We start from the raw sequence: 16633 nt of genomic DNA, 5'->3' as shown, positions 1-16633 counted from the left end.
AACAACTGCATAAATCAATGTAAATAATTGAAGACAAGTCTGGAAATTGAAAAGAAGAAAGGAGTTTTGCTCGGTACGTGTCGCCACTTTCACTAATCGGCCTTGTTTTTTCTAGTTCTCAAAAAAATGTACTACTATTTAATTTACAGCCCGTAGTTATCATCATAAGGGTTGTAAATTAAATGGAAGTACATTTTTTTAGAAAGGGGGGGAATTAAAATAAGTGGTCCTGACTATGCAGCCTCAAATCAGTCACTCTAGAAAGTTTAAATGTATTTATTTTTTGCATTTTTCACCATTATGGAAATCTACATGAAAGAAATAGTACTTTTTTACACAAAACCACCGTTTTGTAAACTGCTTTAATCTCCTTTTAGTGAGTTTGAATTGTACTACACATGTGCGCGGATATTGAACTTGTTATTCAACATTTAATAGATTTGAATGCTGGTCTCTGCCTTTTCTGTGTGCAGCTGCTGTGTCTGGAGGAGAAGCTGAGTCCCCGGGTGTTGTCGGCCCTGGAAGAAGACTCTCAGATGGGCCGACTGTTTGCTTGTCGCTCCCTGTCAGCCATACTCCGACTCATAGGAACCAGTCTACACCCAGAGGCCCTCAACAAGATCTATCCCAGTAGGTGTTGAACGTACACACAGAGATGAATGCACTACATTTTGTCACACTGCCTGCCGAAATGTACACTTTACCATTTAATTCTATAAAATCACATGTCACAATTATTGCATGGGGACACATTTTACTTCATTTATAATGTCTGTTCACATTTAAAATAACTGTGGATGACAGAAATGTGACATTTGAAAATTCATCCTCAATTTGGCATTGATTATAATGAAGATAAAGACTAAACAGTGAAATAGTTTAGAATGATTTGTTTCTGTGCCACAGTGCTGCTGAAGCGTCTGGACGACAGCAGCGAGGAGGTGCGCGCCGTTGCCCTGCAGGCCCTCGGGCTGTGGCTGTCCAGCCTAACCAAAGACTACAACCCTGAGCTCTGTGCTGCTCATCTGCAGCTCCTCTTCCAGCAGCTCCTCCTGCACCTGGATGACCCCGACGGCTCAGTCCAGGACAAAGTGCTTGGTAAGATTAGAAAGGGGTGTTTTGAACCTGCAAACCCTCAGAGATGAGGATGGGAGTGTTGATCGGTAGTTAAAGGTAAGGGCCTAACAGGAGGATATGCACATGGCCCTATAATGCTGTGTGTAAACATGAATAAGTAGTCTGGATCTTAGAAAAGATTTGCTCTGTGTGGAATGCACCGAAGCCTTTCCTTGAACTCTTTATGATTCCTGACTATTAATCAGAATTGTAACTCTTGTCAAAAACGGCAAACCTTTTTCTAGTTGGCCTTTTAATGCGTTGTTGACCGTCCTTGATGCTAGTGCCGATAAGAACGAGGAGGGATTGTGAAGATAACGTTATGTGCATACAGTATGCTGTATATGGCTTGAAATAACACATTCGGCTGATACAGATAGTAAAGCTGGTGGCGATGGAAGCGGAGTTTTGCCGTGATGATCTGCAGACCGGCCTGCTGTGTTCCAGACACTCACAGAAGGATGAGAGGGAATAGGGGTATCCTCTATCAAACACTAGATTATTGCCTGGCTCGCTGCCAGAAGATTCCACCTATACTTTTTTTTTTTATCCTTCTTTTCCACATAATTTATCACCAAAAGCAGCTCAAGCAATTCCTCCTGCCAAAGCAAGCCCCCGAGGGGCTGAATGGGAGGTGGCCCTCGAGTGGAGCACAAGATCCAGATATGGATAAGCACCCACATGAGAGAGACACTTCACAGGTCAATATGTGAGCCCTGATATCTGATTAACTTCCCTGCCAGTGAAGTCTCATAGACTGGGCTGTTCAAATCTCTGCCTCCCTACCTAGGATCTCCCTCCAACACAGAACATCTAATGACAACCACATGGGGGGAGCCCCCGTCCTCTCGCCACCTTTCCATATCTGTCCCCATACCTATCCCGCTTAATCCCCCCCGTCTTTTATCCGTGCGTCGAACGTCCTCACCTCATACTCTGTGTTTTCAGACAAACCCTTAGCTTCACGGCTGTGTTTGTTGACGTATCAGTGGAAAGTCTGAGTGGCTTTTTCCTGAAGTGTGTAACCGAGGCTCGGCTCCTCTGGTCTTTCAGTCTCTCCCACTCTCATGGATGTTAGCTGTCATTACTTCTGACAGGATGCAGGTGAGGGCTGAAGCCTTAGCCAGCACAGAGAGGCCTCTCTACAGGATCTCTCATCTTCATCATACTGCTTCACATAAGAAGAAATGAGGCGAAGGCACTCACACACAGATGCAGCAGTAGTTCTCATACCATGAATTCTAGCGCTGCAAGACAGCTTTTGAAAGCCTTCCGAGGACAATAAAGATTTGTTGATGTCATTAGTTAATCAAAGTGTCTGTAACCTTGACTGCAGAAGGCAGAATAAACATGCATTTAATCCTGTTTGAGTAACATTTGCTAAAAACTACAGTTGTTTTAAGAGATTATATCCCCTTTTCTTTCTTTTTTTTAATAACAATATAAACAGTACATGTGTGACTCATTTATTTAAAAAAAATGTCCTTTTCAGTGGGAACAAATTGATTTGGGTTTGAGATTCAAAGATCGGCAAGGGAAGACCGAAAGTGTTGAGTGTTGGTGTTTTTTGTTTTTAAATCTTTTCATGGGATTTGTTCACAGTGATAAAAATATAGAATATTGTCTTATTCTGTAAACATAATTAGCTGACCAGACGAACCTAAGTTATTTGTTGAGTTAAACAGTTCTCATGTCTGAAGATGTTGGTAGTGCACCACTAATGAAAGAAGGGCAGCCTCAGAGAGTGTTTCAGGATATCTGAACCAAACAGTGTAAAGATACAAATATGAGCCATTGTGTGTTCTTCAACCTGTGATCTCCATAAAGTCCAGTAGATTCCGAGCCAGCTCGGAGTCTCTTTGTGAAAGGAGATGACCTCACATCTTGCCGAGTGATCGTGTGTATCTGACAGCACCCGTAACCGCCTGCGCCGCAAATGTGGAGGCATTCCTCCCTCTCGTGCACGGCTCTGTTTGAAGCTTTCTATTCTTTCCCCGTCCTCCTCGCGCTCTTTCTTCCTCTCCATCTTTCTTTGTTCCTTTTAATAGTTGATCCCATTCTTATGCTTCTTGGATTTCAAACGCATATCTGTGAAGTGGCTAGATTTGTGCATCATGTCCTGACAGCATGATGGACACCCCCCCCCTCCCCTTGTCTCCCTCTCATCCCTCCTTCTCTCACTCATCTAGTCCTCCACCCTAATAATCCCGACGTCCTGGCAGCAAGGCTGCTACCTGCTCAATCACGCAGACTGTTGGCACGGGTGTAACGCTCACTTCTCACAAGTCATCATTGTTCTCCTTGGATTCAAAGTCCCACCACCCCCACCTCCATCCTATCTGAGTACAGTATACAGAAAAGCTAAAAAAAAATCCCCTTCATCTCCTTGAAGAACAAAGGCGGGTATCGGATGATGAGTTTACATGAGCTAACTCATCCAGAGTGATGGCGTGTCGCCGCTGGAACAGCACTTTTGCATTGTGGTTTCCGAAGCATTTACCCATTGACAGCAATTCCAAGTAATTCAATATACCTCTGAAAACCAGCAGACGGTGTGGGAACAGTAAGGGGGATAGATTTGACCAGATGATCATTGCCTCCCAGCGGAAGAAAGGGGCACCTGCACATCCAAGGTGTGAGTTGCGGGGTTCACGTATTGTAGTTCATCACTGCCATCTGCTGGCGTCATAACTGCTTTTTGACTTTGTTACAGAAAACATAAAATCCAGAGATTATTTATCTGCCTGCACCATGTTGGAAACTAAAAACTTCATTTTTGCTGAGTATTTGAATTTTAGAGAAACTCTTCTCCCCTCTAAGTACATGTTTTATGTAGAAAAATTGACCTGATTCATTGTCAAAAGCAACATGGAAGAATAATTTAAACAAAGGCATCAGAGCAGGTGTGATCAGACCATCAACTCATTTGAACTGATGGTCACAAGCTTCCATACTTGGACTGGGAGACCCCTGAAGAATTCGGCTCAAAGGAATAGTTTGCCCAATGAGGTTGTTGAGATGAGAAAATCAATACTTTTTGTGTGCTTTTAATGTCAAAACTTTGGTTACTGCAGTTTTTATGGCGGATATTTCTGCAGAACTTTGAGTGTTTCTGCTGTGTCCTCTTTCATCTCACATCCTGAGTGCCGCCGACTCTCCTGAGTCTTTGGTTTTGTTTTTTATCTGTTTGTGTGTGTCCAGAGATTCTGAAGAAAGGCAGCTCGGTCCACCCGGCGCTTCTGAGAAGGGAGGCGGAGGCAGTGAGAGACCAACAGCGGAGTCGTCTTTACTGCGACCAGCTGCTGCAGCACATCGGCTCACTGCCCACAGAGGCCACAGCAGAGCGTCCTGAGTGACATGAAGGTTGTGCCTCAATTCAAAGAGCTCTCTCACTTTTAACTGTACAACATTGATGAACAACCTCTAACATGATGGTAATAATACGGTGGAGTATTTTTCACTTTAGGACTCGTTCCCCTTAAAATGAAAATGCTTGCCTTGAATGAATTAGCTCTCGTGTGGGTGAGTAGATGACTTTTATTTATAGTTGAACTTTTCAATATCCCTTTTAATACAGAATATGTCCTTGACCATTTGTTCAAGAACTGTTTTTCTGCGTTCATTCCTGCGACTGTAATCCTTTGGTTCTGATGTTTGGCTTTAATGAAAACAAACCGATGTTTGATGCACTGTGGTTGTGTTTTAAATGTGATACACTCATAAGATCTCTTTGTGAATTCCTGTACCCAAAACTCTCACCATCCCTGACTGCAGATGGTGCCGAGTCTAAGAGAAGCTGGGGTCATGTGTTTGTTTGTTCTTCTTTTTTATAAAACAATACTTCAATATTGAGATGTACAAGTGCAAATTACATTCAAATAAATCTGAATCTTTTCAATATTGAATGACCCCATTATTAAATAATGTATATAAAAGTAATACTCATGGTTTCTATACAAATTGTGAAAATCAAAATAGCACTTTACACATTTATCCTAAAGTCACTTCACCTCTATAAACTGTATTTAAACACCTGACAATGGACTAATTGTCATTATGTATTTATATATATTTATTTATTTATATATATATTTTTTTATTTTATTTTATTTTTTCAAACTTGACATTGACGGTAACGTTACCTCTCCATCCTCCCATCTATTCACGAAACGAGCTGCTGATTTGCAGTCCTCGTGCGTTTAATCTGCTCTCCGCCATGCAGTCACCTGCGTGCTGACAACAGAGCTTCATCCATGGCATCTTTCTGAACAACAACGACTCTTTCCGCTCCGATCGTGACATAAATATTGCGTCCGGGCCCGTTTCAAGATGCTGCAGATCGGAGATGAGGTGGTGTATTTCTCGGCGGTGTTTCTGCTGGTGGTGTTGGGGACGCGGAGCGCCACCGGAGCCTCTCTGCTCACCGCATTCCTCTACGTTTTCATGGTGATGTTCCGCTTTCCTCCGGTGCCAGCGGACCAGGCCGGCCGCGTCCTCCGGCCCAGGGCTCCGTCGGGCGGCGTCCCGGTGGTGGCGCTCCGCGGAGGCAGCTACGACGCTCCGGAGAACACCGTGGCAGCGATCAGAGAGGTGGCATGCGGGCATCAGTCTTCTGTTTAAATGCAAATATGTAGCTGTGACTGTGTGCCCTACTATACAACTTAAGTATATAGGCTGTAGAAATGTAGCTACATATTCAACACCCAAATACTTCTCTATATTTAGTTTCTGTTGGAATCTAGAGCACTGCAGGTGCAAAGGAATATTAAGCCAATGACCGATTTTGTGCAATAATAATTGTATTGATAGCTTATTAAACTGTTTATGCTTTGCATGTCGTGACTTCCCATTGTGCAGCGTAAGCTGAGCGCCACATCTGCAATTCTGAATGGACAGGGAGACTATAGCTGGTTAGCTTTTTTTTTCCATCCGATCGGTGGCTCATTATGCTCTGATGAATTGATTCCATCTTCGTGATGAAGTCTACACACTTATAAACCATTTCTCCACCCTCTGTTTCTGTTTTTTTTTTTTTCACATACTGAAGGTGCTGAGTCGGCTGTGCTTGTGGCGTAACTGTCCTACATGCAGTTAGCATCCTAAGCTCTATACTCTTCCTAATGCCTCTCACCTGTCCAGTTTCTTCACCTCTGGATGAGTTTCTTTTGTTCTACAAAGCCTCTTCTCACACATTAGCCTATTTAACCTTCCCTCGGCAGCTTGGCAGCTATTGAAATTGGAGGATAAGATGACGTAATCAATTGTGCTCTAGATTTTGTGACGGGCACAGCACTGAAACAACTGTTTTGGAGTTGATAATGATGGAGGAGAGCTCCAGGTTGCTGCTACTGAACCTTGTCTGTATTACTGAACATGGGCAGGTACCTCTGGTTTGCACCATTTGTGGGCATTCTGGTGACAATTATGTGCATCCTTTTGACGTGCAAAAAAACCTAAAACTGGAGTATCCACCCTTCAAATGTTATATCCGTTAACTCTATGTGTTCTAAAGACACATTCAAATCAACATGCGCCATTTGAATACGTTGCCTGTTTGCCTCTTCTTCTTTCATGTTACACATCTACTGTACTCTGCATGTGGCTGTTGCACTGGAAGATGTGCACACTGTCCACAGATATGGAAGAAATATCCTTACTATTAAATACTAACTTACTGAGTTGAACTTCCTTACTTACTCGTTTTCTCCCGTTGTTCCCAACCCCAAGCCAAAACCATTTTTCTACCTGTCAGTAAATTTCCATTTTGCAAAAGAAATCTATCTTTACATCTTCTTCTGCCCTGTGATGTCCCTGTGATGCCACTGTGATGTCACTGTGATGTCACTGTGATGTCACTGTGATGTCACTGTGATGTCACTGTGATGTCACTGTGATGTCCCTGTGATGCCCTGCTTTAGGCCAGTAGAAACGGGGCAACTGGAGTGGAGCTGGACCTGAGTTTCACAGCGGATGGAGTGCCCATACTGATGCATGATGAGACTGTGGACCGCACCACCAACGGCTCTGGACCAGTTAGCAATCTGCTGTTGGTCCAACTTAAGAAACTAGATGCTGCTGCTCGTCACAGGCTGAAGTAAGCTGCACATTGAGCCGTCACTTCTGCTAGTCTAGCTTGTGATTCAATGTTTGGATAAAGAAACAAAGGACAGTGGTACCATGACATAAGATGTACTTGTCACCATTTAAAATATCTCTACTCGGTTGCTTTGTCACAAATTTGAAAGACAATAAGGGAGAAATCTCATCTCCAGGGACAAGTTCAGTGGGGAGAAGGTCCCAACTCTGCAGGAGGCAGTGGAGGAATGCATCAGACACCAGCTGACCATCTTCTTTGATGTCAAAGGTCAACCTGATAAGGTACTAAAAAGGACTTCATAAAAATATATATGAATGCATGCATATATGGAACAATGATGTAAGCTGGCTGTAGCCTAAAGATATGCTTTAATGCAGAGACGTTAGACGGTTTATTATCGGATATTTAAATAATGTTCTGTTGGTAATCTCTTGTTTTTTATGGAACATTGAAAACGTGTCCTCTTTTCTAGGCTGCATCAGTGCTCCGTGAGATGTATAAGAAGTTCCCTGTCCTTTACAATTCCAGCATTGTTTCTTCCTTTGAACCCAAAGTCATCTACAAGGTAACAAAACATATGACTGATTAACACAAATGAAAGTCTTTAGAAAGCTATTACAATGTTTGGATTTCTGGTTTGCTGCTTTTAACTGATGAAGAGACTGCTTCTGCCTGAAGAGGCAGACCCTTTTTCTAATTCTGACAGTACTCTGTTGACTCCGACCTCTTGCGGCCCACAGATGCGCCAGACGGACCCCAACGTGGTCACGGCTCTCATCCACCGCCCCTGGAGACTGAGCCGCTTCAGCGATGGCACTTCTCGGTCCCTGACGACATCGGGTCAGCTGTGGATGGGGATTCTGGACGTCTTGTTGGACTGGGCCCACCACCACATACTGTGGAAACTCTGTGGTGTCTCTGCCATCCTCGTACAGAAAGACTTCATCTCACTGTAGGTGACATTTTGTTTTTTTTGGCGTTAAAATGCACAGCCGCAAAGCTCAGGGCTAACGATGCCTAACGATATACCTGTCTTTCTCATATATATATATATTCACTATGCTATATCATGTACTTATTGCAACTAAAAGATATTTGTCTGGCTGTGGGGCTTATCTTATTCAGTGAGCTGTAAATGTATTTCCTTCCTTCTGTCGCTCAGGGACTACGTTCAGTACTGGGCCGACCGAGGTGTGGAGGTGGTGGGCTGGATTGTTAACACTGCTGTGGAGAAAGACTACTACCAAAATCTGCTGAAGATTGGCTACATCACTGAGAGTCTGCTGGAAGACTGTGATCCACGTTACTGAACGATCACACAGACACACACACACACAGACACACACACACACACACACAGACAGGGATGATTTAAATCTCAAGTGTTTTCAACTTGTAAAAGATGACATTTTGGAAACTCCTTAGTTTGACAAGACTACATAATTACCATAATTAATACATTTCCCAGTTTATTGTCCTTTTAAAGAACATAAAATACTAAATTATATGTATGAATAAATGTATGTATAATATGTAGATGAAGTTAATTATAAGGTGGGGGGGATGCTAGATATTTGGTGCTAAACAACTTTGTTGTGGCAATCGAACAATCCAAGCTTTATAGAAATACATGTGATTTACTGGAGAGGTAAGAACACGGCATTACCTGTAGCTGGCATACAGGTCATTTCCTTTTAAATCCAGTAAACCACAAAGACCCAGCTCTATACTTCCTAGTCTTTATCCTACTACCAGCAGCAGTACCTATAACTCTCCTAGACCAGGATTAGGTTACATAGGATTATGGTCCATTAAAAGACTTTTCTACCTTCTGTTCTGATCTTTCAGAAACATCCGTGTAAATAGTTGTAACGTTATATTTGTAACATATCAATGCCTGCCATCGTGAGATTTATTTACTAATAGACTATTAACAAGGGATTTTCTCGAGTCTGTTATGATGATCATTGATTGTTCAGTAACTTGCCTTCTATCATTACTCATTAACTGCACTAATACACAAGAATTTTAATTGAAATAATATCAGATTTGATGCTCCAACGAAGGGAAAGTAAGTGTGCCAATGAATCCTGAGACACGTGTGAGTGTAAACTCAAATATATTCTTCATATATACTTCTTTAATACCTTCATAATGAATCATCAGAGAAGGAAAACAATTTGTTTGTGATATTGGCTCGTACCTGAATTGTAAAAAGAAAATATTATAAATAAAAATAATCATGACAAAATCAAATAAAAGTATAGGTGCAAATTACCATGTCATCTGCGAAATTGTTTTTGGACTAGATAACATAAAACCTTTTCATTTAACTTTTCAGTCATATTTCCTGTTATAATGATCTAATGCTGCTTTAAACAACTCTCCTCAGAGCTTTAAGAGGGAGAAATGCTTTCTCTTATTTTAATCGAACTTAATTGTTTTGCCTGAAAACGGTCATATTTAAACTTGTTTCTCAGAGTTAAATATATATATATATATATAAACATGTATCTTTTCTTTCTCTTTCCTGTAGTGTTAAGATAAATCATGAGATCACTCGTCAAAATATCTTATGTTCCTCTTCTGAAATAAAAGAATGTGACTCAACTGATGGAGGTTAAGTGAAAACCCTAAATTATAGTTTTAAAAAAAGTATTAGTACGAGTGTTCTTTGTATTGGTTTCTGTTGATTGCCAGCTGGGTATCTTTGTCCACCCATCTTTTAATTGATCACATTATCAGTCAGTATATTCTCTAGTAAAGCTCGGTTGCATTGTAAACATAGTCTTGTGTATGTGATTGCACTCTGCACCTGACCTCACCTGCGTGTACTGTAAACACTGTTGGGCACATGGGGGCCACATGAAGCAGCAGACACATGATCTCCATTGAATAAATTCTCATTCTGCAAGTTTAACTCATCTGGTAGCATTTTATTTATGTAACATCCAGGAACATGTGTAGCGGGGGAAGTAATTATTAATACAATTATTTATGGAATTGTGAAGAAAATAGTGGACCTCGGTCTAAATGTCGGGGGACACTGTCTCTTTAAAACGCCGAGGGAGGCGTGTGTGAACGTCAAGAAGTGGTGCGCTTCGACGGTGTTTGCGTCCACTCATGAATGGCAGACGCTGTTTCAGGTTGTGTGACATTGTGGAAGTGCAGGACACTTCAGCACCCAAAGTGAGTTGCGTTAAAGGTCTGGACTGGGGCACCGGCAGGTGAAAGGGGGGAGGGTCGCTGGATGAGATGCGCCCCGACTGCTGGTTTTACGCGGAGAAGAAATCGGCGCACGGTTCTGTTCTCTACGCGGTTACCAAACACCTTGTGTCGTCTCATGTCAGCTCTGTGCATTTGCGTTGGCTTCAAACTTTCGCCCTGTGAGTGGAATCCAGCCTGATCAGCTGAGGAGAGGACTGACACTTCTTATCACATCGAGGGAGTCTTTTATTCATCGACAGATCCTGGAGCAACGTGTTCGACTTACAGTGCCCTTGATTAAAGTAGGCGTGCTGCCCCCCTTGTACCTGCACCGTCTGGACTTGTTACTTCAAAGTGCCAAACTCAAATTGCACAGGTGACTCTTCCTGCGCATGATGTACACAATTACAAGAGGTCCCAGCAAACTGGTCACCCAGCGACGGACAGGTGAGACACTGAACACACCGATCCAGCAGACATTCACTTGGTACCAATTGTTTTGTCTTGTTTTTTTTAAAAGTAAAATATGAATTTTCCTTAATTTGTAGGGCAGACTCAGCAACTTGACAACCAAATAAACGACTTCAAGCACAAACAGACGTCCTGGAGTATCCCTGAGTAAGTGTGCAACTGTTGGAGTGACATCTCCTGCTGGTAATGAAAACCCACCCTAGTGCCCCCAGTACTGCGTCTGTGATGCTTTTTCATGTGTGTCCAGATTAAGTTGGGTTCGTTAAAGCGTGTGTTAGTGAATGACAGTGTTCTATCGCAGCAGTGGACGTCACCAGCTTGAGACGGACGGCGTTTGTTCATCAGCCTGAATGATTTATAACTTCTTCACACAATAGCTTCACTGAGACTCAGTCTGCCTGCTGGGCTGTTTTGCTACCTTTAAACCACTGTGTGTGTGTGTGTGTGTGTGTGTGTGTGTGTGTGTGTGTGTGTGTGTGTGTGTGTGTGTGTGACTGACCTTGTAGGAAGTCAAGGAGGCACATGGTCCTTCATTCAGCTGTTCAATCTCTGACTCCCACACAACCGACCCTGCTTTTTAGGCCCAAAGGCTGATACTTTTGAGACATGAGAGTTGTCAGATGTGCAGAATTTGCAGAAAATATCAGATTAATTTGTGACATGTTGTTTTTTTTCTTATACCCATCAGCCTTCCTGCACCCAAGATAGTTTTCAGCCGTCCGAATGGTAAGAAGTACCATCACCCTGCTCCGGCTCTCCCTGCAGACCACCAGCAGGAAGAGAGCTTCACACCTGTGCACGAGGAAAACGTCAAATTTGTCTATGACGGTAAGGGAACACATGAACACTTTTTATTGTCTCACCGTTACCAGAAACCTGTCCCTCGTCGACTGTTTTGTGAATGCCATTGTTTCACCATCAAGTGTTTAGATGAAATGCTAACCTCCCCCCCCCCCCCCCCCCCCCCCCCCCTCTGAGGCCTCCCCCACACACAGCTGCTCTGACACTGATAGCCATGATAGGCACCTAGCAGAAAAATGCCTTCACACCCACATATCACACTTCTCATGACCCACGCTGGCACATGTGCTGAAGGAAATTGCATTTTTGGCTTAAACTAGCAGCCACTCAGGGAAAGGAGTCTTGTTGTCCCCCTTTCAGGTAAACAAAGACTTCTGACAGGCTGAAGTGTTTTATTGGGTCTGGATGAATCTCTGTGACCCAGTTTTGGAGTGAGCACTTCTCTTTAACATGCACAGGCTCATTCAGTCTCTGGGAGACTTCATGTAGCTTGGCTGCTTGGTGTTGAAGCTCAGCCACAGCAACTCATAAACAACTCCAGTAACCTTGGTGTTTAGTGGACAAGGACACAAAGAAGGCCCGCCCCCCCCCCCCCCCCCCCCCCTGTTGAGAAAGAGAGCTGTTCAGGGTTGATTCATTCTCTGAAATAACTCAATACATGCTATAAACAAGGGTTTTCTGAAAGTCATGACCTGAGGGCAGCTACCAAAGATACAACTCAAACACACACACACACACACACGCACACACACTCACACACTAACTACATGGGAGCAGTCCACATGGTGCATTCTTTGAAATACCAATGAGTGGCAGGAGTAGCAAGCAGGCCCTTTGAAGCAGTTGGCCTTGTGGACTATTTGTTTCTTGCTGTGGTTGTGACACTGGGGTGCAGACGATTTTAACTTGGTAGATACAATTTGCCATTACCCACTAATTACATTTTTAATACTATGTTCTTGGGTTCAGATTATCATTATTTATTCTAACTATAAATCAACTATGTTGAATCCTGGCTCCTGCACAGGCTCTGTTGTTTATCAGAGGCGTATTAAAGCAAATTATAGACTTGCAGTTAAAGCTGCAGCTAATGCTTATTTTAGCTGTAATAATAATAATTGTAATGGATTAATCTGCTTCTTGAGATTATTTTTGATTAATTTATTGGCTGGAAAAACTGGAAAAAAAATGCCCCAAATTTTCCCAGAGCCCAAAGGGATGTCTTCAAGTGTCAACATACTGTATATTAGCTTATAAGTATTAGTAGTAGATGTGCTGACCGAGTCGTTGTGTTTTTAGCCTGGCAGGAGGTGGTGCAGCAGGGGCCCGGCCAGGGGCCAGAGGAGGCCCAGGGAGCAGTCCAGTACAAAGAAACCACTCCGAGCCTGCACATGGACAGTGAGTACAGCTTCTCCTCCTCCTCCCCACGGTCCTCCTCGCATTCATGTGCATTTTAATGGTTACGGCGTAACTAAACAAGATTTTCATGTCCAAATATGTCAATGTAAAGCATCTACAGGACATGTGCTTTGACACAGGTGTTTCATGAACGTTTTCTTTGAAGTAGTGGTGAATCCTTCATTTTTTTTAGTTGTTATTTTGTCTGATGACAACAGCCCAAAGACCTACTGTTAATAGGTTGCATTGGTTTATGCCAAACAAGGATTAGTGGACCTGCTTCTGATCCGTCCAGCTGGAGGGAAGCCAGCAGAGGTCACAAGCCTGTCTCTCCTCGTGGTCTACATGAGTTGTGCCAACTTTGTTGACACATGCGTGTGGTCTGTACGCTTCAGTTTTGGATTATTGGTGTTCTTAGCATATGCAGATAATAATGAAAATCCTGCTACAGCCAGCACTGAACTCAAATGTGTAGCCAACATGACAATCTTACACAACCAGTCTTTCGAGGAAATCAATTTTTTCCTTGCACGATAAACGGGATGAATGGCCACTTTGTTTCACTTCATTCATTTATGCGTTTCTTTATGTGATGTACGGGAATATCATTGTCTGATGGTCAAACACTATGGTCTCCACTATGTTACAAAAATATTTCGTTGTATAGGATGACAGAAAAATGTCACAGTATAGTAGTATGGCATAAAAAACAATATTTAAAATAATAAAAAAAATGCATAAAAAATAGTCATGGAAAAATGTTATATAAAGGCATACCATAGTATTTTATGTAAAATATAATTAAGTCATAAAATAGCATTTCATAAAACTGTCATATTATAGAACGTCATAAAAAGTCCTCAAAGTTATAGTATATTAATTGATAAAGAATGTAATAAGAGATTTTTATAACTAATGTCATCGAGCATTCACATCTCCAACTGACTCTCAGAAACTGGTTCATGTATTCATCTCAAACGGGTTCGACTACTTTAACTCTATTTAAACAGTCAGTAAGCTCAAGCTTAAATAAAATGAGTCCTCACACACACTTTATGTTATTTTGGTCCTGAAATAACTTCATTGGCTCCCAGTACAAAACGGACTTCTCTTTAAAAAAAAGTTATAGTATGCTAGAATGAGATGGATAGATGGATAGATATATACTTTATTCATCCCCAGGGGGAAATTTGTAAGAATAAAGTCATAGTATAGTATGTCGCAAAAAGTCATTTTGTATTATGATATAGAAAAGTCATGTTATAGCATGTCATAAAGGATGTCCTATTACAATATGCCATGAAAAGTCATAGTACAGTATGCCATAAAACAGTCACTAAAATGTCATAGTATAGCATGTCATAAAATATTCATAGTGTAGTACGTGATGAAAAAAAGTCATAGTATAGTAACCCATAAGAAAGGCCCAATACATGTCATATAGTATGCCATATAAAAGTCATAGTAGAATGTTATAGAAAAACCACCAAAAAGTGTAATAGTATGCTATAAAATGGTCATAGTGTAGTATGTCATAAAAAGTCACAAAAGATGTCACGTTATAATATGCCATGAAAAGTTATAGTATAGTAAGTCATTAATATTTCATAATAAAGTGTCATAGTATAGTGTGCCGTAAAAAAAATATGTTGTGTGTAATTAAAATGTCACATGATAGTAAGTAATATAATGCCATAGTATAGTATGCCATTAAAAGTCATAGTATAGTGTAAGTAAAAAAAATAGTATGTCCAAAAAAGTTATAATAAAGTCATAGTATAGCACTGACTTTTTTTTTTTTTCCACAAAAGTCATAGTATAGTTAGAATGTCAAAAACATGGGATTTGTGTTGATGAATAGACCGTGATAACCATTTTGTTATCACACACCACGAGGGAAGCAGTCTGTCAGAAAAGGCTCTGTTGATATAGCCTGCATGCTGTAGCTTTGAAGACTTCATGGGGCCATATTTCTGTTGCACTTTTGTAGTCCTTCTTTGTTGTAGTGTCGGATTCTTTGAGTGCCACAGTTGTCTTTTCCTGAATCCTTAAGAATTCTCCTTCACATACTTCCTTGACCTTGTTACCTTTTCCTTCGAAGTCAAGGAAAATGTTTAGGAATACACGTGAGGAGGTAATTGTTTGACTTTACGACCGTAGCTATAGTGTTGAAAGTCATGTGAAAAGAAGTTTAAAAAAAATCGTATAGTAAAAAGTTATAGTATATATATATAGTCAAAGTAGAAATCATAACGTATCATTAAATAAGGTGTTAATATAGTATGTCATATCAAATTTTGAAAAACTCATAGGTCAATGCCATAGTATAGGATACCATAATCAAACGTCGTATAAAAAGGCAGATTTAGAAAGCTTATTCATAAAGAAATTGTGATTACTTCCGTGTTATTTGTTTTCATTTTCTTCACCTTATTTTGAAAGTATGCTACAACTGCTGTATTGGCGTTAGCTTAATTGATATACATATTGCAGTTCCTCATTGTAACCACCAGAGGGCAGCGTGTGACTTGGGATTCCGTTATTACCTCAAATGATTCAAACGGTCGTTCTAAATATAAATACCGTATTACGTCGTTCTAATCTGTAACTGACCGCATGAGAACACAATGGATTTATATACGTTTCTCTGTAGACATACTGATTTCACCTTTTGACTTAAACGAGATATTATAACCAGTTTGTTAGCTACGAATTTAACTTAATGTTGCAGTTTCTCACCGTGACCACCGGAGGGCGACAAACACTCAGTATTGTAAATGCACACTGGCTCACGGTCAGCTCCGATCAGCGTCAAAACTAAAATATCACCAACAAAAACGACAACTTAGTATCAAGGCATGTCTCGTTCTCTATTTTTATATATTTGTAGATATATTATAAATGTATCTACTGCTATTCAATGTTCGTCATTACTTTAGGACCCAAAAAAAAAAATGGTTGCGAAATTTTCTCTGCATATTTCAACTGGTTTAGGATGTAAAGACCCTAAAACTCAAATGCCAACAGACTTTTAATCTTTTTGATTCTTTTTCCAGAGTTTGTTCCCATAGATCTGGATGAATGGTGGGCAAAACGTTTCCTCGCCAACATCGACAAGCTGTCCTGACATCCGGCTGGAATTTGTGAATCTTGACAGACGGTCGGGAGTGGAGACCTGGAGCAGGCTCACAGTGGAGAGAGGAGGCCTGGGCTGGTGTGACGGGTTGAAAGAGGCCCCGATGTGGTTTAAATGGACGGACAGCGCTGGGACGCTCGCATAGAAACCACAGAATCACCTCACTTGAACTCTCGCCTTTGAACTTGCCAATCCCTCTCTAAAAATATTCTGCGTCAGACTGCAGGACGACGTGGGGTTCAGCTCATCTTGCCGCCCTCACAAGAGAGATGTCATGTTCCTTTTGAAATGCAGTAAAATTGTATTTTCAAGAAGCCGTCTTGGTATGTTTACTCATCTTATTGATAATGTACACAGGACGTCAACAGCTACATAAAATAAAAAGCATTTTATTAGATTCAATGACA

At 41.4% G+C, this 16633-nt stretch overlaps 3 protein-coding genes and 1 long non-coding RNA gene across 6 annotated transcripts in view; 3 read left to right on the top strand and 1 right to left on the bottom strand.

Moving 5' to 3' along the window:
- Positions 1 to 5016, top strand: part of dnaaf5 (dynein axonemal assembly factor 5) — a 22324-nt gene extending 17308 nt beyond the window's left edge. For 2 of the 3 annotated variants that reach the window (XM_076085972.1, XM_076085971.1), the window contains exons 11-13: positions 474 to 630; positions 907 to 1098; positions 4318 to 5016. In XM_076085972.1, the coding sequence (XP_075942087.1) occupies positions 474 to 630; positions 907 to 1098; positions 4318 to 4472 (504 nt within the window). In that variant the 3' untranslated portion in view covers positions 4473 to 5016. Of the gene's footprint in view, positions 1 to 473; positions 631 to 906; positions 1099 to 4317 lie in introns of those variants that run through there. The other variant, XM_076085973.1, reaches the window with a different exon arrangement.
- Positions 331 to 11791, bottom strand: LOC142944830 (uncharacterized). Its single transcript, XR_012952884.1, has 3 exons — positions 11391 to 11791; positions 7938 to 8163; positions 331 to 5728 (listed from the first exon to the last, which is right to left on the bottom strand). It is a non-coding gene; the product is annotated as an uncharacterized LOC142944830 (long non-coding RNA).
- Positions 5092 to 10121, top strand: LOC142944827 (glycerophosphodiester phosphodiesterase 1-like). Its single transcript, XM_076085975.1, has 6 exons — positions 5092 to 5706; positions 7035 to 7210; positions 7389 to 7494; positions 7686 to 7778; positions 7954 to 8165; positions 8376 to 10121. The coding sequence occupies exons 1-6, from the start codon at positions 5446 to 5448 to the stop codon at positions 8521 to 8523; spliced, it is 996 nt and encodes a 331-aa protein (XP_075942090.1). The 5' UTR covers positions 5092 to 5445; the 3' UTR covers positions 8524 to 10121.
- Positions 10326 to 16633, top strand: LOC142944826 (MAPK regulated corepressor interacting protein 2-like). The gene is made up of 5 exons (XM_076085974.1): positions 10326 to 10867; positions 10969 to 11038; positions 11580 to 11719; positions 12992 to 13090; positions 16147 to 16633. The coding sequence occupies exons 1-5, from the start codon at positions 10813 to 10815 to the stop codon at positions 16215 to 16217; spliced, it is 435 nt and encodes a 144-aa protein (XP_075942089.1). The 5' UTR covers positions 10326 to 10812; the 3' UTR covers positions 16218 to 16633.

This window comes from Anarhichas minor, unplaced genomic scaffold, assembly GCF_050575085.1.
Source record: "Anarhichas minor isolate MPS153535 unplaced genomic scaffold, ASM5057508v1 ptg000007l, whole genome shotgun sequence".
NCBI lineage: Eukaryota > Metazoa > Chordata > Actinopteri > Perciformes > Anarhichadidae > Anarhichas > Anarhichas minor.
This window is presented reverse-complemented; position numbering and strand designations above follow the sequence as displayed.

Excerpts from the sequence above, each read along its gene's own strand:
- LOC142944827 (XM_076085975.1), top strand. The coding sequence starts at position 5,446 with ATGCTGCAGATCGGAGATGAGGTGGTGTATTTCTCGGCGGTGTTTCTG. Across the intron at positions 5,707-7,034 it reads CCGTGGCAGCGATCAGAGAG|GCCAGTAGAAACGGGGCAAC; the intron begins GTGGCATGCGGG and ends GCCCTGCTTTAG. Across the intron at positions 8,166-8,375 it reads CAGAAAGACTTCATCTCACT|GGACTACGTTCAGTACTGGG; the intron begins GTAGGTGACATT and ends TCTGTCGCTCAG.
- LOC142944826 (XM_076085974.1), top strand. The coding sequence starts at position 10,813 with ATGATGTACACAATTACAAGAGGTCCCAGCAAACTGGTCACCCAGCGA. Across the intron at positions 10,868-10,968 it reads GGTCACCCAGCGACGGACAG|GGCAGACTCAGCAACTTGAC; the intron begins GTGAGACACTGA and ends CTTAATTTGTAG. Across the intron at positions 11,720-12,991 it reads CGTCAAATTTGTCTATGACG|CCTGGCAGGAGGTGGTGCAG; the intron begins GTAAGGGAACAC and ends TTGTGTTTTTAG.